General features: G+C 36.7%; 1 protein-coding gene across 2 annotated transcripts in view; it reads left to right on the top strand.

The window, feature by feature from the left end:
- The window catches only part of LOC120419619 (roundabout homolog 1-like), a 166,035-nt gene extending 145,762 nt beyond the window's left edge, over positions 1-20,273 (top strand). For both annotated transcript variants that reach the window (XM_039582373.2, XM_039582363.2), the window contains exons 5-13: positions 9,349-9,502; positions 9,581-9,711; positions 9,791-9,931; positions 10,265-10,396; positions 12,610-13,541; positions 13,606-13,725; positions 13,794-14,022; positions 14,079-14,174; positions 14,289-20,273. In XM_039582373.2, coding sequence (XP_039438307.1) covers positions 9,349-9,502; positions 9,581-9,711; positions 9,791-9,931; positions 10,265-10,396; positions 12,610-13,541; positions 13,606-13,725; positions 13,794-14,022; positions 14,079-14,174; positions 14,289-15,763 — 3,410 coding nt within the window. In that variant the 3' untranslated portion in view covers positions 15,764-20,273. The remainder of the gene's footprint in view (positions 1-9,348; positions 9,503-9,580; positions 9,712-9,790; positions 9,932-10,264; positions 10,397-12,609; positions 13,542-13,605; positions 13,726-13,793; positions 14,023-14,078; positions 14,175-14,288) is intronic.
- Positions 20,274-20,598: the final 325 nt, after the last annotated feature.

The raw sequence follows: 20,598 nt of genomic DNA, 5'->3' as shown, positions 1-20,598 counted from the left end.
TGCGTATCATTTTCGCAGGTTTTGGTGTCAAGTTTGGTGGGGCGATTCCCTAGAGTTGGGACACCAAGTTATAACGATCGGGCTGGAGAGCCGTAAATCATGAATCGGACTCAGATGTGCTGGAAAAGTTTGGAGGGGTTTTGGGGACTGATTGAATGACGGAGATGTTGACAGACTCTAGGGAGATTTGGATGTCAAAATAAATATTTTTTCTAAAATTTTATGGGTAATTCTCCACCAACTCACACGAAATCGGGCAAAGCTGCCCCGACCCCAGATATCATGGTTTTTGATACGGAGCATAAAGAGAAATTGAGTGAATTAATAAATCCAATTGTGTTTTGATTTTATCTGACGCATAATTCAACAAAATGGCTTGATTATAAAAGCTTTTCTGCTAAGTTCTTTATCATACTGGTCATGTGTAACATAACCACCTGCACCTTTTTTTCTCGTAAAATCGCGATTACTCGTGATGTTTATAAGCAAACCCCTAATGTTTATACATCAAAATTTTTGTAATTGTCTCCTCTAGAATTTTGTAGAGCATTGTTACACTCCTAAAAATAACCCTGCAAAGTTATAAAAACACAAACAACATTTTTGTTCTAAATTAAAAAATAACCCTTCTGGGTTAATGTAGTAACGGAAAATGGCAGAGTTTTTAAAACTTTTTTAGTGTGTTTTTCGATGAAAAATACGTTTTTTCGGAATTCTGAGTACGCCATCAAATCGGGCGTCTAATTTTACATAAAAGTCCCTTTGACACCAAATTTCTATCTCATCACCGTTTCAGGCTGCACATTATTGAAAAACACATCTTTTTTCACATGTTCAAAAATGGAAGGGGTCGTACCGCCCCTCCGTCACGAGATATCAAAAAACGAACCTCAGATTCGTGATCAGGGACAAAAGTTACCTCTTAGTACAAAGTTTCACGCAAATCGAAGAGGGGTCGGGGCAACTTTTCCCGATTTCGTGTGAGTTGGTAGAGAATTACCCTTTTAAATTAAATTCTTGAACTCTTCTCCAATTCCTTGTACAATTGACATCCACAATGTTGTTGTCAAATGCAACATTTCCTTGTGATGTCTCACTAAAGCACATTGTGTGTAACTGTACGATCCCATCCCAGCTTGCCTGTTAACTCACATGCAGAAATTCATGTAAAATTTTCCACCCCCGAGCACAAAACGCTTTCGATAATTTGCTCACTTGTCACAGAAATCCAACCCAACCGATGCATACACGCACAATTTTCCACATACCGTGACACGACGACAGAACTCCCCGCCGAAGAAGCCACTGCTGCTGCAGCAGCCATGTTCAATTATTTACGATTGAGACGCAGTGCTGTGTAAAATGTGTGCTATTATCATGTTCTGTTACGATTACATCCCGAGTCGTCTGAAGATTACACAGTAGAAAATTTTGCAGATTTTTAGTACAACTCAGAAAAACGTCCTCTTTACACATTTTTCTCACAGTGCAAACCAATTTGAGACCGCCTCAAGAACCTTTTCGTTGACTTCTTCCCTGCAAAAGGGTGCACTGACTGTCTTCTACAGCCAAGTCGATGCAAATGATGCTGGCCCACGGCGCACTACGAACATCAACAACAAGTTTCATGCTCAACTTGAGCTGGCTTTGTGTCCTTCAAGGAAGAACCCCCCCAAAAAAGGACGACCATTAGAGGACCTGCCACAAGAGTTGTGCTCGTTTTACGGGCACAGTTCAAGTACAATTCGATCATAATTGGGCAAGTTGGAATGTAGTGCTGTAACCCTTGCTTGATAAATATGCAAATCTTACGGCGAAGTCTACTCCACAACGCCAAACTTCGGAAAAAGTGCTCTTTCGCTTATCAGTCGTAAAACGTCAATGGATTTATTTATGATGCATTTCACCACCGAGGACTTTTTTTTACCATTTTCCAATCCCTTTCACTCGGAAGCTCTTCAGCGGTATAAAAGGGGCCCCATTTTATTTATTCTCGTTTAACCGTGCGCGCTGTGGTTTGTAAACCAAGTACCTACTATTTTTTTTTCCAGCTCTGAATGACGCTGAAGAGGGTGCTCTCACCCGCGTTCGGCATTCATGCTAAACTAAACCTTAACAAGTTGTTTTGTGTGTAGTTGGGCCAGCTCTTGGAGGGCAATTCTTTGAGGACTTTGTTGATGAACACTTATAATTCAAAAATATAAATGATTTTTTTTTCACAAAAAATATGAATTCTTTTCAAAAAGAAAAAAGGCTACTTAATTTAATTAGAATTTTGAAACGATTTCAAAAATGTTAAATACTGTACTGAAATCATTTTAAAAAATAACGTTCTATAAGACAAAAAATTATCCTAACAAAATTTCAAAAATGTAACTATACTAAATGTGCCAATCCAATCAATTATTAATTCATATGAAAAACAATTAAAAATAAACTGATTTCAGATAATAATGCAGAGTTCTGGCTGATAAAAAAACAACTTCAGCCTTTATTTTTAAAGATTTTTTAAAATTTCAGACAACTCTAATTTTGATGATTTCGTGGCAAAACAAAAACAATTTTTCACTTTTTTTGACTTCTGGTGTATAAAACATGTTGTTCAACTTTCATTTCAACCAATTGAAAAAGAATTTCCAAGTAAAAAGAAAATTGAGTGTAATAAAAAAAATATGGGTCATTCCTGGTCAACTGGGTACACTTTTGGACTCGACCTTCACCGATTTGGACCAAACTTGGAGAAAACGTTCATCTATTGATCGTTAACAGAAATCCCAAGTTTGGTGCTGATTGGTCCATCCCGCTATTTTTGACGCCGCTTTCTTTTTGACGATTTTCTACGATTTTTTAAAAAACTTTTTTTTCTTTTTATCATAACTTTGCAACTATTTGAGCAAAAGGCTTTCTGTAAGTTGCATAAAATCAAAATAAAATTTTAACTTATTATATTTTAACGATTAAAGTATTAAAATTCAGTTTTGACCAATTCCTTACATCTTATTTTTTTTATTTTACCAAAAAAAAGTTAAAAATTTGAAATTACTTGCCACGTTATCAACATTTAAATGAAAAAAGTGTTTAAAAATGCTTTATACACCTGTCCAGTTGTTTTGCAATCATAAATTTCCGAAATTTCTAAGCATAGATGAAAATTTTATTTTTGCAAGAAATAAAAAGTTTTTGCGGTGCTAAACATTTGAATTCCATAAAAGTTCAAAATATTTCGAAGCGGGCTCAAACATGCTGAATATGATTATCAATGCAGAATAGGGCATTTTGTATTGTTTTCAGTCGATAAGACCATTGACATTTTCAAGTTTTTTGAAAGAAATATGTTTTGTCCCCTGATTTTTCGAACCTATTTTGAAGGGGATAAACTTTGAAAAATATTTGCCTAACAAGCAAAAGTTTCAACATTTGCATTAAAAAAGTGTTTTAAAAAGCATTTTTTGCAATTCCGTTGGGAAACTAATAACATATCCTGTCATTCTAGCATGAAAAAAAGTTCACATTTTTTACTTAAAATAAAAGAATCGGAAAGTAATACTTTTCGATACAAGTGCTGAAAAGTTCTACTTTCTTTAAATAAAATTTGAATTAGCCAATTTTGCAAAATTGTTTTTTTTTAACACATAATAATTATTCTTCCCAGTTTTAGGGGCTCACTTTGAAAAACATGAAAAATATTTTTAAATAAACTCTTACATTAAATATAGTCGAAAAAAAACTTGTTATGGGGTGGCTTAAACTTTGAAAACATGATAATTCAATTATTCAAAAATTTCCCAATAATGTCGTTTTGGCCCTTCGAATTTTGACGCCATTTGATGGTGTACATAAAACTTTATTTTTCGTATTAGCTTTTCTTTCAGAGGCTGTACCTCAGCAACCAATGCATTGGACAAATCTTCAATGTCTTTGAGGCAAATTTATATTAAATTTACTTTTCTGAAAAATAAAGTGTAAATCATCAACAAAAAAAAAATATTTTAAGTTGGCTATAACTCAAAACGATACTTGAATACAACTTTTCGATTGGACATGTAAATCTGAAGTGAACAAAATTTAAATTTTTTTTCATCGTTTAAAAAAACATGATTTTGCTGAAAAATTTGCATCACTTCCAAGAAAATTTTTGACCAACTTGTGCATAACCCAAAATATAGCATGATTGGCTTCAAAAAACATATAAAAAAACGAGAATTAACAAAACAGAAGTTTATGAAACAAATTGCAAAAAGATTTTTTTTCAGCACGAGTTGCCTAAAAAACTTCAAAAATCAAACTTTTCAACGGTTTTTTTTAACGGAATTTTATGACAAAAATCCAAGAGTTAAGTAAACCCACCGCTCAAAACAATAAAATATTGAAAAAAAAATCTTTTCAATACTAGTGCTGAAAAGTTCAACAGCAGGTTTTCATTTTCCAATCTAATACCAAAAATATTTGGTATAGAGAAGTGGGTTTCGTTGCTCGAGAATGACAGGAAAAGTTGGTTGTTTCAACATGGAATTGCAAAAAAAATATATTTTTTTTATGAGAAAAATACTATTGAACAATGGGTAAACTTTTTAAGAGTAAAAGCAATACCCACATTTTTGTCGAAAACACTGATTAGAATCGATACATTCTCAAGATTATTTAATATTTCTATTATATATTATAATAATAATATAATATTTCTATTATGTATAATACACAGTACCAAATTCCTAAATAAAGGAATTTTGTACTATCAAATTTTTTTCAGTGTAGCATTTTTTATTTCATTCAGTTTTTAATACATAACTTTTAGAGAAAGCAAAAAGACTTTCAAATTATTTTTGTTTTCAATAATTTACAATCTAAATTTAATAAGTTTTCCAGTTTCAGCCACTTCGGTCTGCTCTCATCAGTTAAAACAAGCCCAATGACTCGCATGATTCAAATCATTTGCTTTAAATCACAAATACCTTCCAGGTAGATTCCGTACCAGCCACCCCCCCCCCCCCATCCTTCACAAATTCCTCAGGCTTCTCCATTCATCATGCGAAAAGATGTTTATTCAATGATTAAATTTTCCATCCATGTAATTACATTAAAAGCTTGGCCCTTTTTTTGTCACAAACAGAATCTGGTGCTCGGAGCGCTTGAAGAGGGGGGGGGGGACAAGAATCTCTGTTCTATTCATTGGATTTTCTGCCAATGCCTTTAGATTTTTTTTTCAACAAGGTCTTGCCTTTTAACAGCATCGGTGGTAGAAGAATTCCATTGACAAACTGCCGTTGGCCGTCTTTCCGGTAACGCGTGCGTTCGTGCGTGTATGTGTGTTTGAATAAAAGTGTGTGTGCGTACACACGCACATTTTCGCTTAACAACTTCTTTTGAGTTTTGACTTGGGCTAAGTTTTCACGTGAATTTATAAAATAATAATTAAATTGCTAAATACAATGTTTATTTTTGTAACTTGGATGGTTTAATCAACTTTGAAAATCATTTTGATTTTGCAAATTTTCCATATTTTTTCAAAAACTATCGCTTTTAACATTTTTTTTTATTTCTGTTGTACAATGCTCCCCTCTTCGAACAAAACCGGAAGTTTGAAGTTTGGGGAAGGGCGTCTGACAAATTGAAATTGACATATTTATTTATGGGTGGAAAAGCCAAACTCTCTTTGTCCGCGTTGAAGAAAAGTTCCTGCACACGTGCCCGGAATCATGTGCGTTTTGTTGTGAGGGATTTTCATTCCCATTTGAGCGACAGACACGAAAGGGAAGGCCGCGATGGCCGTGATTTCAATGGTATGTTCAGTGTAGGGGAGAATTTCAGTGATTTTATTTTGTGAAAACTGTTTTAAATTTTTAATCAAGCTATTAAAATCATCAATTTTCAATTTATAAAATATTGAATGTTAACTAGTTTCAAGAATTTGATTGGAAATCTAAAAATATTCAACTTCACATCTCCTACATTGGATAAATATGAAATATCATCACACATTCGAATACTCAATCCTCTCTGCACTTGGTTTGAAAAACTAACATTGAAAACACTCCAGGCACTGTTTGGTGGAGTGAAAAATATTCACACTTTCTAAATTTTTAGTTTATTTGACTTTTTTTTATATTTTTCGGATTTCTATTTAAAGCAATCAATATATTAACACATTCAATTCATAAAGAAAGTTTTCCCACAGTCAGCCTTCAAAGATTTCTACTTTTTTATCAAATTCCTAGAAGGCTCACAGAATTTCTCCAACTTTCGAACACCCCATTTGATTGATCTTTCCAAGTGACACAGTTGTCGCAAGCAAGTGAGGTCGTCATTATTTCAGTGTGTCCAACCAAACCAAACAACGGTGCTGCCCTTCCAGCAATCCTTGAAGCCATATGTCACCCAGCTCGTCGAACATCGTCGAACAGTCAGCAGTGGCGCCACCATCTGGCAAAACTTAAAAATAACCTCCTGGCCGTTGATGTCAGCCCGTCCGTACGTGCCTGGATGTTGTTTTTTCGCACTTTTTTTTCGGGATGATCCCCAGGGCAGGACATTATACCTTCCCTTTTCTCCACCCCCAGAAAAAAAGAGGACTCCAGCTGGCAACACTGCTGCCTATTGGAGAAAAAGAGAAAAAAATACGGAAATGAGAATGTTGGATGTGCGCCATATTTCACGGTAATAATGATCGACAGATACACGTCAATTGACTTCGAGGCCTGGGGCGAAAACGCCGGGATTCGATTCTTCTTGATTCTTTTTCCCTCCTTTTGATCTGGAATCTCGTGTCGGACAGGATTGGAAGAGGATGGCGAGCAGCCCAATGGCCACAAAGTGTCGATACTGACTTTGCGCTCAATTGTTTTTCCTATAAAATTGTCAAAATTGTCAAAATTGTCAAATTGTCAAAATTGTCAAAATTGTCAAAATTGTTAAAATTGACAAAATTGTCAAAATTGTCAAAATTGTCAAAATTGTTAAAATTGTCAAAATTGTCAAAATTGTCAAAATTGTCAAAATTGTCAAAATTGTCAAAATTGTCAAAATTGACAAAATTGACAGAATTGACAAAATTGACAAAATTGACAAAATTGTCAACATTGTCAAAATTGTCAAAATTGTCAAAATTGTCAAAATTGTCAAAATTGTCAAAATTGTCAAAATTGTCAAAATTGGCAAAATTGTCAAAATTGTCAAAATTGTCAAAATTGTCAAAATTGTCAAAATTGACAAAATTGACAAAATTGACAAAATTGACAAAATTGACAAAATTGACAAAATTGACAAAATTGACAAAATTGTCAAAATTGTCAAAATTGTCAAAATTGTCAAAATTGTCAAAATTGTTAAAATTGTCAAAATTGTCAACATTGTCAAAATTGTCAACATTGTCAAAATTGTCAACATTGTCAAAATTGTCAACATTGTCAAAATTGTCAACATTGTCAAAATTGTCAAAATTGTCAAAATTGTCAAAATTGTCAAAATTGTCAAAATTGTCAAAATTGTCAAAATTGTCAAAATTGTCAAAATTGTCAAAATTGTCAAAATTGTCAAAATTGTCAAAATTGTCAAAATTGTCAAAATTGTCAAAATTGTCAAAATTGTCAAAATTGTCAAAATTGTCAAAATTGTCAAAATTGTCAAAATTGTCAAAATTGTCAAAATTGTCAAAATTGTCAAAATTGTCAAAATTGTCAAAATTGTCAAAATTGTCAAAATTGTCAAAATTGTCAAAATTGTTAAAATTGTCAAAATTGTAAAAATTGTCAAAATTGACAAAATTGACAAAATTGACAAAATTGACAAAATTGACAAAATTGACAAAATTGACAAAATTGACAAAATTGACAAAATTGACAAAATTGACAAAATTGACAAAATTGACAAAATTGACAAAATTGACAAAATTGACAAAATTGACAAAATTGACAAAATTGACAAAATTGACAAAATTGACAAAATTGACAAAATTGACAAAATTGACAAAATTGACAAAATTGACAAAATTGACAAAATTGACAAAATTGACAAAATTGACAAAATTGACAAAATTGACAAAATTGACAAAATTGTCAAAATTGTCAAAATTGTCAAAATTGTCAAAATGGTCAAAATTGTCAAAATTGTCAAAATTGTCAAAATTGTCAAAATTGTCAAAATTGTCAAAATTGTCAAAATTGTCAAAATTGTCAAAATTGTCAAAATTGTCAAAATTGTCAAAATGGTCAAAATTGTCAAAATTGTCAAAATTGACAAAATTGTCAAAATTGTCAAAATTGTCAAAATTGTCAAAATTGTCAAAATTGACAAAATTGACAAAATTGACAAAATTGACAAAATTGTCAAAATTGTCAAAATTGACAAAATTGACAAAATTGACAAAGTTGACAAAATTGACAAAATTGACAAAATTGACAAAATTGACAAAATTGACAAAATTGACAAAATTGACAAAATTGACAAAATTGACAAAATTGACAAAATTGACAAAATTGACAAAATTGACAAAATTGACAAAATTGACAAAATTGACAAAATTGACAAAATTGACAAAATTGACAAAATTGACAAAATTGACAAAATTGACAAAATTGACAAAATTGACAACATTGACAAAATTGACAAAATTGACAAAATTGACAAAATTGACAAAATTGACAAAATTGACAAAATTGACAAAATTGACAAAATTGACAAAATTGACAAAATTGACAAAATTGACAAAATTGACAAAATTGACAAAATTGACAAAATTGACAAAATTGACAAAATTGACAAAATTGACAAAATTGACAAAATTGACAAATTAGACAAAATTCAAAAAATACAAATTTATCCCACTGTCCACAAAATAGAGTTCAATCCTCCTCTTAACCTCACCCACAAATTCACCTCAATCATTCTCCGGAGTCGCACACCGAACATCAACCTCGAAAAAAAATTCCACCCACCCGATCCCAGCCCCAGTGTTGGCGTTGGTGGTGGCTCATCTTTGATTGAAAACGAAACCGAAGTTTCCGGGTCAATATTGCCAAAAGAAGAGTGCGCCCACGTGCGCTCGCACAGAAATTTATATTTGCCAAAAGGTTGACCTTTTTGCACTGCCGCAGAAGCTTTCCCAGAAGGTGTGTGGGGAGGGAGGGGGGTTGATACCGGGAAAGCTTAGGTTTGCACGCGAGACCCACCTTTTGCCGGGAAGTATCAAATTTTCCACTTGCTTTTTTTGGGTGAAATTTTTTTGGGAAAACGTTTATGCACGGTCCGGAAAAGGTGCGTGTGCATGTTTCGGAAACTGACTTATAGCCGGCAATAATTTTGGTTCAAGTCGATCAATTCTGATTTTTTTTTTTTGTTTTCTTTTTTTTTCAGTGTTACGTGAAGACTTTCGACTGGAGCCCCAGAACACGCGGGTGGCGCAGGGAGAGACGGCCCTGCTGGAGTGTGGCCCTCCCAAAGGCTACCCCGAACCGGTCGTGACTTGGCGAAAAAACGGTCAAACCATGGACATGAGTAACTCCAAACGGTAAGTGTGTTACGCGGTTGCATACTTGAAGGCGCATTCGTCTTACGGAATTGGCTTGAAATTGTTCTCTCGTTGCAGAATCCGCATCGTGGATGGCGGCAACCTGGCGATCCAGGACGCCCGCCAATCCGACGACGGACGGTACCAGTGCGTGGCCAAGAACGTCGTCGGCATCCGAGAGTCAACTGTGGCATTCCTTCGGGTGCATGGTACGTTGCTCACGACCCCTGCAAATATTCATAACAACACTCAACACTTCTCCCTCTTCTCTCTACTCGCCCTCAACAGTGAAACCATTCCTGATCCGGGGACCGCAGAACCAAACCGTGGTGGCCGGCCGGTCGGTGGTCTTCCAGTGCCGTGTCGGCGGGGAACCCATCCCGGACGTCCTGTGGAGACGGTCGGCATCCGGTGGAAACATGCCACTCGGTAAGAATCCCAGAGCCGGGGGTGTTATTTAGTATTATCTTGTTCAGAGAGCGCCGTGTGTACGTTGTCTGCCCCCTGCAAGTATGCAGCAGCTCCGGCATGTGCCCGGTGATAAGCTTTAAACAAGCCAATAGACCAGCACTGGTCACCACGCAGTTCTCTCTCTTTGATGGGGGATTAAATTAATTACCGACTGACCGGCAGCAGAGCAGCAAAAGCGCACAGGTCAAACCCGAACATAAAGTCCGAGTATTTGCAAATTTATCGCACAATTTCAATTAGTTCGACATGCTAAAACAAAGTTGTCCCTTCCCCCCAACCCCCCGGTTGCAGGTCGCGTCCACATCCTCGAGGATCGGAGCCTGAAAATCGACGACATCACCGTGGACGACATGGGCGAGTACAGCTGCGAGGCGGACAACGCCGTCGGTTCAATTACGGCGTCCGGGAATTTGGTGGTGCACTGTGAGTATTCGAGCTGCGAGCCTTGTAGACACGTTTTCGCAATTCTTGCAGGAATTTTGATAACTAATACTGTTCAAAACATCAAATATTAATCATAACCTTCAATACTCTTCAACGAACTTTGGCAAAATAAACAAACATCCTAAAATTATAAAATTCCAAAAAACCTAACATTTTTAAAAACTCACAAATTTCAAAGATTTTGAAAATTTTAGAACTCACAAAGAGAATTAAACAATTTAAGCATTTCAAAATAATAAAAAACAGAAATTCCAAAAGTTCAAAATTTAATTAAAAATTTTAACATCCAAAAATTCTTCTAATTCCCACAAATGCAGGATTTTCAAAATAAAAAAAAACCTAAATTTTCAAAGTTTAGAAATTTTTTAAAATTTTTAGAATTTCCAAAATTAAAAAAAAAAACAAAATTTCCAATGTTTTTTTCCAGTAAAAATTTTTCTTGATTTTCAAAATTTCTAAAATTTCCAAATTTTCTAAAATTTCCAAATTTTCCTAATTTTTCAAAATGTCAAAAATTCAACAATTTTCAAAATTTTTAAAAATTCTCAAAATTTTAACAATATTTTAAATTTTTAAAATTTCCATAAATATAAAATTTCCAGAAAAATATTTTTTTGCAGATTCTTATATTTAAAATAAATTCTTCCTAAACAACCAAAAACTCCACAAAAAAATGAAATCTCAAATTCTAAAAATTCCCACAAATGCAGGATTTTCAAAATAAAAAAAATCCTAAATTTTCAAAGTTTAGAAATTTTTTAAAATTTTTAGAATTTCCAAAATTTAAAAAAAAACAAAATTTCCAATGTTTTTTTCCAGTAAAAATTTTTCTTGATTTTCAAAATTTCTAAAATTTCCAAATTTTGCTAATTTTTCAAAATGTCAAAAATTTAAAAATTTTAAAATTTTTTAAAAATTCTCAAAATTTTATCATTATTATAAATTTTTAAAATTTCCCATAAATATAAAATTTCCAGAAAAATATTTTTTTGCAAATTCTTATATTTAAAATAAATTCTTCCTAAACAACCAAAACTCCACAAAAAAAAAATGAAATCTCAAATTCTAAAAATTCTATAAAAACTCTAAAATTGAAAAAAAAATCTAAAATCTAAAAATTCTTAAACAAAACTACAGAAAAATTCCTTAAATGAAAAAAAACTTAAAAAATACAAAAAAACAGAAAATCTAAAAAATTCAAAATATTAAAAATTGAAAAACAAATGAAAAATTTAAACCATTTTTTTTTAAATTCCAGCAATTCCATAATTTATAAAACATTTAAAAAAATATAAGAAAATTAAAACATAAAAAAACAAATCATTTAAAAATTCCAAAAGGTCTAAATATTTCAAAATTTCAAAAATTCTAAAAAAAATCTTAAACTTTAGTATTAAAGCAATTCTAGAAATTTAAGAAATTCAAAACAAAAACAAATCATCAAAAAGTTTAAAAAATCAAAAATTTCCACCTATTCCAAAACAATAAAAACTCCTCAAAGCTCAAACAAAAATAAAACTCAAATTGTTTCAAAAGTTCTAACAAACTTAAATATTCCAAAAATTTTAAACCATCCAACAAATCCAAAAATTCAAAAATACTTTAAAAATTCCAATTTTCCAGAAAAATATAAAATAAAATAAAAATTAACAAAATACAGTTTTAAAAGTTAAAAAATTCAAAACTTCGACAAATTAATCAAAGGTTTTGAATGTTTTTTGTTAAATTTAAGCATTTGAAAAAAAAAATAAAAAAGTCCACAAATTTCCAAAACCATAAAACCAAATTAAAAAACTCCAAAAACCTTTTAAAAAATTAAAATTTCACAAAATTCCAATAAATTCTTAAATTGAAAAGGTTTTAAAAAAATCTTAAATTCAAAAAAAATGACAAAAAAAATATTTTGAAGTTTTCAAAAAAAAAAACCAAATTAGATTATTTTTGAGTATTTTTTATAGACAATTTTTGTTATTAATGTCAATTAATTTCAATTTTATTTATTTTCTGATTTTCTTTGATCCTGTAACTTTAAAATTAAAAAAAAATAGTTTTCAGATTTTTTCAAGAATTTTATTAGCACTGTAAACTAACATACAATTTTATGTAAAATTCTAGAATAATTTTCAATCTTTTTTTTTAGTGTTGAATCTGGATTTTTGTTTTAATTTAAAACCAACTTAAACTCCTTCCAGCTCCCCCCAGCTTCATCATCCGCCCCAAGAACCAAATCGCCGAGCTGGGCTCGGAAGCCCTGTTCGAGTGCCAAGCCTCGGGCCACCCACATCCGACACTGTTCTGGTCACTCGAGGGTAACCGAACGCTCCTGTTTCCGGGAACTCGCTCCGGCAACATCGAAGTCACCGAAAACGCCGACGGAACCAGCGTACTTTCGGTGTCCAACATCGATCGCGTTGACAACGGGCGGGTCATCGTTTGCAGTGCGGTGAACAACGTTGGCAGCGTCAGCACCAGGGTGGTGCTCAGTGTGAACCTTCAGGACGATCGGCCGCCGCCGTTGATCCTGCAAGGTCCTATCAATCAAACGCTGCCGATCAAGTCGGTGGCGATTTTGCCGTGCAAGGCGAGCGGGAATCCTGCTCCGGTGATCTCGTGGTATCGTGATGGGATTCCGGTGTTGACGACGTTTCGGGTTAACATTACCGATTCGGGAACGTTGACGATCGCGGACTTGAACAAGAACGACGACAGTGGGCTGTACACGTGTGTTGCGAGCAGCAAAACCGGCAAGTCCACGTGGAGTGCCTCGCTCAGGTTGGACTCGCCAACCAACCCGAACATCAAGTTTTACCGGGCGCCGGAGGCGTCCACCTTTCCGGGACCTCCGGGGAAGCCTCTGGTGACGGATGTTTCCGAGAGTACGGTGACGATTTCTTGGGTTCGGAGTAACGCCGTTGGCGCGTCCAGCTTGGTTGGGTACATCGTGGAGATGTTTGGACGGAACGCAACTGATGGTTGGACGGAGGTTGCGAACAAGATGTTGGACACGAGCTTCACCCAACGGGGACTGGTTCCCGGGGTCACGTACTACTTTGTGGTGCGAGCGGAGAACGCCCACGGCATTTCGCTGCCAAGTCCGATGTCCGAACCGATCATGGTTGGAATGGTGAGTTCGATGATCATTGTTTTGGGGAGCTGTTGATCGTAAGTGCGGTCTGTTATTTTTTCAGAACGAACTCAATTCAGGTTTGGACATGAGCGAAGCGCGAGCAAGTCTTCTCTCCGGGGACGTCGTCGAGCTGGTCAACGCCACCTCCGTCGATTCCAGCTCAATGAAGCTCGTTTGGGAGGTGAGTTTCAACCAACCAAGCGTTAAAACGATTAAACCTAACCTTACTTTTGTCGACCATTGAAACAGATCATCAACGGCAAGTACGTGGAAGGGTTCTACATCTACGCGCGCGATCTTGACGAGGACTTTGAGCGCACGTACAAGATGTTGACGGTGCTGAACGCTGGCAGTGTGTCGTCCTGTACTGTCAGTGGGCTGCACAAGTTCCGCGAATATGAGTTCTTCATCGTGCCGTTTTACAAGACTGTTGAGGGGAAGCCGTCGAACTCGAGGATCGCGCGGACGCTGGAGGATGGTGAGTTTTGAAGGAAATTTGTTATTTTCAAGGTCTAATGGTTTGGTTTTCTTTAGTTCCAAGTGCTCCCCCAACGGCCATGGAAGCGCTGTTGCTGAACTCATCGGCAGTGTATTTGAAGTGGAAGGCGCCCCCGATTGGATCAATCAACGGTGAGTTAAATTATGAAACTTTTTATTAATAATTAAAAAGTTTTCAATAACTGAATACGGGAAAACGATGAAAATTTGACTAATTCATCATTTGTCAACCTTTTCTCCACTCAGGCATCCTCCGCACGTACCACGTGCTCGTTCGCGGCGTCGACCTGCGCTCCAACTACTCCAAGCTGTTGAGCAACGTCACGATCGATGCCTCGTCCCCCAACCTCCTACTGGCGAATCTCACCGAGGGCGTCACCTACACCGTCAGCATGGCCGCCGCCACTGAGCTCGGCATGGGCCCGTTCAGCAACCCGGCCACGCTGCGGTTGGACCCGGTCACGAAGCAGCTGGACCAGAGCTCGGTACGGTATCCGATCAACCACGAGGTCGGAGACGACATCTTGACCAAGCCGTGGTTCATCGCCGTGCTGGGCACGATCTTGGCCCTGATGATGGTCTCGTTCGGGGCGATGGTCTTTGTCAAGCGGAAGCAGATGATGATGAAGCAGTCAGCGCTGGCGGCGTTGCGGGGGCATCAATCGAATGGAGTGTTGAAGTTCCCGACGTACACGGCGGGTGGCGGCGATGGGTATTGGACGGATCCGAGCGGGATTTTGTGGAGGCAGCCGGTTGCGAGGCCCAAGGATCACATTCAGGACTATGCTCCGGTTGGGACAATGCCGGCGGATCAGGGAGCGAGGAACCGGTACGTTGGGATTGACTACGGGGAGTACCCGAGCGATTATGCCGAGGTGTCGTCGTTCAATCCAAACAACAACAAGGTAGAAGGGGGCAAGGCTCCGTCGGAGTACAGCGGAACGAGGTCACCAGCGCCGTACGCCACGACTACGCTGATTGGCAACTCCAGATTCATCACGACCTCGAACGGCGGAGCAACTCTAGAGTCGTTGAACCACCAATCCGCGCAATCCGCGTACGGAAGCATGTACTACAACGCCGACCCGTACCAGGGCAATGTAAGCCGGAACGTGTACTCCGAGTCGTACTACAATCCGGCCGAGCAAATCAACATCACCGAGAACAAGCTGGCTGCGATGGCCAGCAATGGTAGCACAAGCGGCGGCTACCAGCTCGTGCCCAACCACAGCGGAAGCAGTGCCAGCAGTAGCAGTAGCAGCGGTGGCGGCGGAGGCCGCAGCGAAACCGCAAAAATCTTCGCCCCCAGCAGCCAATCGATGCCGCAGACGCCGTTCGGTACAATCCGGAAGAATCGCTTCAAGCTGTCCCGAACGCCGATCAACAACCTGCGGATCAACTTCGGCACGGCGGACCGCGCCGAGTCCGAGTACGGCAATCAATCTCCCCAACCCGCCTCCTCCTTCCAGCAGCAAAAGAAGAAAATGGCCTCGCTGAACAATTTGGGAGCCGCTCCGAAGGGCGAGCAACTCTACATCAAGATAGGGGACACCAACCCAAACAACGCGGCCGCCACCGTCCCCGCAAACACCAACAGTTGGAACGGGCGCATCTACCAGAACGGGGCGGAAGTGTCCGGGGGAAGCGAGGTGTACCATCCCACCGGAAACCGCAGCGTCATTAGCTATCGGTCCGCCTCGGAGTTTGGCGAAAACGTCTGAGGGTAGCCGGCGCGCTTTGGGCTCACTATTTATAATAACTTATTCTGACGTGGTGCAAGTGGCGGGGAATGGACGAAAGACTGAGTGTGAGGGTGTGAATATACGTAAAATTCTGTAAGAGAGAACATTGTTGGTTGCTTCCTTGGGTTCGCAAAATCGCACACACCTGTAAATAATGGATTCAAAAACCGTTTGGAGAGGTACGGGGGAAAGGACGAAATTCTGTACAAATCGAGTTGCGGTGCCAGAGATGAAACAGAGAGCTAGACGGGCGGATTCGATGTTTGTTGGCTGCATAAATCAAGACTGATTGCACGCACATGCACAGCACGGCACAAACACACACAAACGGTACGCTATATCACTTTTCCGGATGGAATGGGCGAGATGGAAATGTACGGAAAATGAGAGAGGATTCGGGTGACTGTTTTGTGAAGTGTCTCATTTGGATTGTGAAACTTACAGAAAATATGAAAATTAATAGATTTGAAATAAAGATATCTAAATGTCAAAAATTAAATATTGACTCTACGGTACCTTTTCGTATGGAATTGATTTTACAACGTTTCGACCTCGGTTTCGACTGTAAGTTAGTTGGTTGAAGGCCGTATTAATTTTTCAAAAGGGCACAACCTTAGATGTAAACAAACCACGTATCCCTCTTGCACTAGTGACAGTACACACTGATTAAGAGTGGGATAGGCTGCTTATTAGCATCCAAGGTCTCACCCTAATTTGTGTTTGTCAGCCATTTCTTAGTATGAATGATCAACGAAAGGAGCTGATTATAGAAAAAAGCTCCTCTCCCTTTTAATAGGGATCTCTTTTGTTTAAAAGGCAATATTTGTGCGATAAAGGTGGAAAGACGAATTACGAAAATGAAATTACCTTTTTTTCAATTCCAAAAAGAATAGGGGAAATATACCCATTTTAATAATAAGCCGTTCGACCAATTCTCATCACTTTTAACGTTTTCCGCTATTAAATCAACATTTTCAGAATTATTAACAATGGGGAGTTGCTTGCTCACTTTTATTTGAGCTATTTATTACCTTGGAACAGTCAAAAACACTTAATGAAAGCTGTAATTTATGATCTCGGTCCATCATCAGCCTATCAGATGATCGAAATATGCTGAGAAAGGATATAGGGGAAATATGCCCATTTTAAGCCTAATAAGCGGTTGTGTTTGAATGATGCTAGATAACCTAAAACCAAGTACACCAACGAGTAGAGCAACTTTTTGTGAACATTTCTGTTTATTTCACTTTTATTAAAGGTTATGCTATTCCTTTTACAAGCATTTAAAAAAAATATTTCAAAAATGCATTCTAATCAGTCGAGTACATAGGGCCACGCCCATTTTTCTATTTTCAGCTTAGTCCTTTTTTTCTTCCAGCGTTCTTTTGGGTCTGCTTAGTGCTGCCAAAATTGATGAAATTTTAAGCGAACACTTACGAAAAGTAGTATTTATAGCGAAAGTTTCCTGGCAGCACTTGCTCACTCCAACAGGCGCTACACCAGCATGTTGGTGGTGTTGGTGGCCACCCTTTGTTCTTTATTTGTCTTCGCTCCTCGCTCGATTTTCTTCAGCCTTCGATTAGAATCGGTATTCAAAATTGAAACGTCAAAAGACTGAACGCGTTTGTTTTTTTGATTATTTTTCTAGTGAGTGACTAACTAATGGTCAAAAGAACATGTTGTCGGTAGTTGGAAGCAATTTTATATCTTAAGCGCTTTGAAATCGTTAGCGCAAGTGAAAAGATATTGATGGCGACTTTCGTTAAGCAGTTAACCTCTGACCTTGCGTGTGGATGTGTGTGCCACCAAAATGATGAGAAATTGTCTCGCAAAATAGAAATTATGATCAAAAGCGCATTAAATTTGATCTTTTTGGCCAGTAAGTGGCATAAATTTGCGTGCTTACTCGAGGCGGTGCTGTTGCTGGTAAGTTTATAGCCTGAAAAGTATTTTTGGAGCTTTAATCGAGCATCAAACTCTCCATATGACGAAGATAAGTGTTTGATTAGAAAGGGTATATTTCCCCTAGTTCCCGAACCAACTGTACAGATTTTTTCTTTACCGTACGGGTTTTCGACGAATTTTTGTACGGATTTTTTCGTATGATAAGGATTTGTATGGAATTTTTATGATGACATTTTTTTCTATTTGGCTAAAGCTTTGGCTATTTAGATATTTTAATTTTCTTTGATTTTCAAAAGAACATTTGGATAGCCTTCCGTGTTTGCCTCAGTTAAAACCTCCGAATAATTTTCAAAGCTCAATATCGGCACGAAAAGTCAGTTGGAATAAAAGATTTTTTTTTCAACAGCTTTTTAATTTTATTGGAAACAACATCAATTCATCTGCAAACAATTTAAAATGTTTATTTTGTGGTGCGGGGATCCGTGGTGTAGAGGTAAGCGTGATTGCCTCTCACCCAGTCGGCCTGGGTTCGATCCCAGAAGGTCCCGGTGGCATTTTTCGAGACGAGATTTGTCTGATCACGCCTTCCGTCGGACGGGAAGTAAATGTTGGCCCCGGACTAACCTAAAAAGGTTAGGTCGTTAGCTCAATCCAGGTGTAGGAGTCGTCTCCCTGGGTCCTGTCTCGGTGGAGTCGCTGGTAGGCAGTTTTACTAACAATCCAAAGGTCGTCAGTTCGAATCCCGGGGTGGATGGAAGCTAAGGTGTAAAAAGAGGTTTGCAATTGCATCAACAATCAAACCTTCGGACACTTAGTTTCGAGTAGGAATCTCGTAATCGAGAACGCCAAGGCAATGCTGTAGAGCGAATAATTTGGTGTTGATAATCAAATTAACTCGTTTGAAAATATTTAAAATGTTTGTGAAACTCCAATTTACAACACCCGAACAAGTTTTTGTTTTGCGAAACAATGTTTTTTGTCAATTTACTAAACTGACATGGCTGCCAAATGGTCAACCGGAAATGATAACCTGAATTTCCTAAAAAATATAAAAGTAGTAGTTCCAAAACTTAAGATTTCTTAAGGTTGGACTTTTGATCAAAAACGAAAAAACAATTGTACTCATTTTAAGTGACTTTTTCTAATAATTCAAAGCTGATTTATTGGAAACATTTTAAACTCAAAAAAAATTTTACTGGCCTAACATGAATAACAAAATTTGAATTTTGTTTAAAAAAAAACTATTAATAAATAACATTTGATTTTTTTTTAATAAATAACATCCTTTGATAAACATTTGTTATTGTCTTATAACATATTATTTATTTGCTCAAATATTTAAATAAAAAATTTCGAAAAAAATTAATCACTGAAAATAAAAGATAATACTTGAAATTAAATCAATAAATTCATAAATGCTGAACAAATTATGGAAAATGTAGAAAGAAAATAGATTTAATATTTTAATCACTTTTTTTTATACTATTAAATTTGATTATAAGTTTTTTTTTATATTTTCCTTAAGGTGGAACCGTTCATGATTTTAAATGAAAATTGAGAGTCAATCTTAAATGGTAATATCTGCATCAAAATGAATTAAATAAAAAAAATCTTGGGAATGGTAGAAAATATCACCATAATTTCAACATGAGAAAAATCAATATCCTTATCAGAAAGATCGCTTCGATAAGATTGTTTTCCCCAAATTTCAAAATTTGACGCTTCACATAATAGTCACCGTTTGAGTGTTTTGGGACAGTTGGTTACTAGCAACCATATCAAACGTTACGTGAGAGAAAAAAAGGAATGCACAAAATCCTAGTGATCATCCTAGCTAGAAAAAATCTATTGAAAAACAAAACTAGACAAAACACGAAAAGCGTGCGCGCAAGTCACTAAGCCTAAGCCTAAGTCAACCATAGCATAACACTGTAAAACTGTGAACAAAAAAAAACGATAATCCAAACATGACGTATTGCCTAATGAAAAACCTGCTTAAAACGTAACGTAAACCTACTCACCTGTTGATATTTGCTGGAACAATCACCCAGTGTGTGCGTTTGGTTTTTGGCGGAGCTCTGATTTCCTATAAAAATGAGTGTAAGTTGGGTTTCGGTGTAGTTACGAAGAGATAAAACAAGTCAGCAATAATGCAATTATTGTGCGTGTAAAAAGGAAATTATTGTAACTTTTGTTGATTTTGCAAAAATCTAATTCACCTCACTGATGAGAGATGACGAAAAATGCTACGTTGTAACTGATTAAAAATGCAAAGTTCTCTTTTTGTGACACAGTAACACAAACAATGCTTGCTGTTTCGAGTTGTAGGAAAGTAAAAAAATAAAATATCAGTTGAATAAAGCGCGATTTATGTACTTGTGTAAGATAACCGTCCGTATCGTAGGAGGAACGTTCCCGAAAGGCGCTAATCGAGAGAGGTGAAAAATCGTTGATAGTTGTAAATAATAAATCGAAAACGCGAAATACGTAGCCCCCTGAAGAAGACTCCTAACTTTAATCATTAGCGTGTAAGTTGTACCATAAAATAAATGGCTGAATAAAACCTGGAAAAATTAAAGTGAAATCGTTGAAGTTTGTTGTTTATTTTAATGAATCCGAACATTTCAATCACAGCGAGAGTTCACCCTTAATTACAACATCAGGTTAATTTGAGGTTTTTCTGTTGCTCCACAATGGGCCCAGTCTGCGTTAGGGGTTGTTTGGTTCGTAATGGCTATCGTCTGTCAAAGTGTGGTTTTTGCTCTCTGTGTTTTCCGAATCCCGATAATTGAGTGCGCCTATTATTGGTTTGGAGTGGGTGTGATCTATTTTAATTTAACACTCCATTTTCACGATTCATTGGGCAGCAAATGTGGCCACAATTGGATGCGCTTTTAAACAGATTTTCA

This window comes from Culex pipiens, chromosome 2 (genome assembly GCF_016801865.2).
Source record: "Culex pipiens pallens isolate TS chromosome 2, TS_CPP_V2, whole genome shotgun sequence".
In the NCBI taxonomy this organism is placed as follows: Eukaryota; Metazoa; Arthropoda; class Insecta; order Diptera; family Culicidae; genus Culex; species Culex pipiens.
The sequence above is the reverse complement of the archived record's forward strand: the minus strand, read 5'-3'. Positions and strand labels throughout refer to the sequence as shown.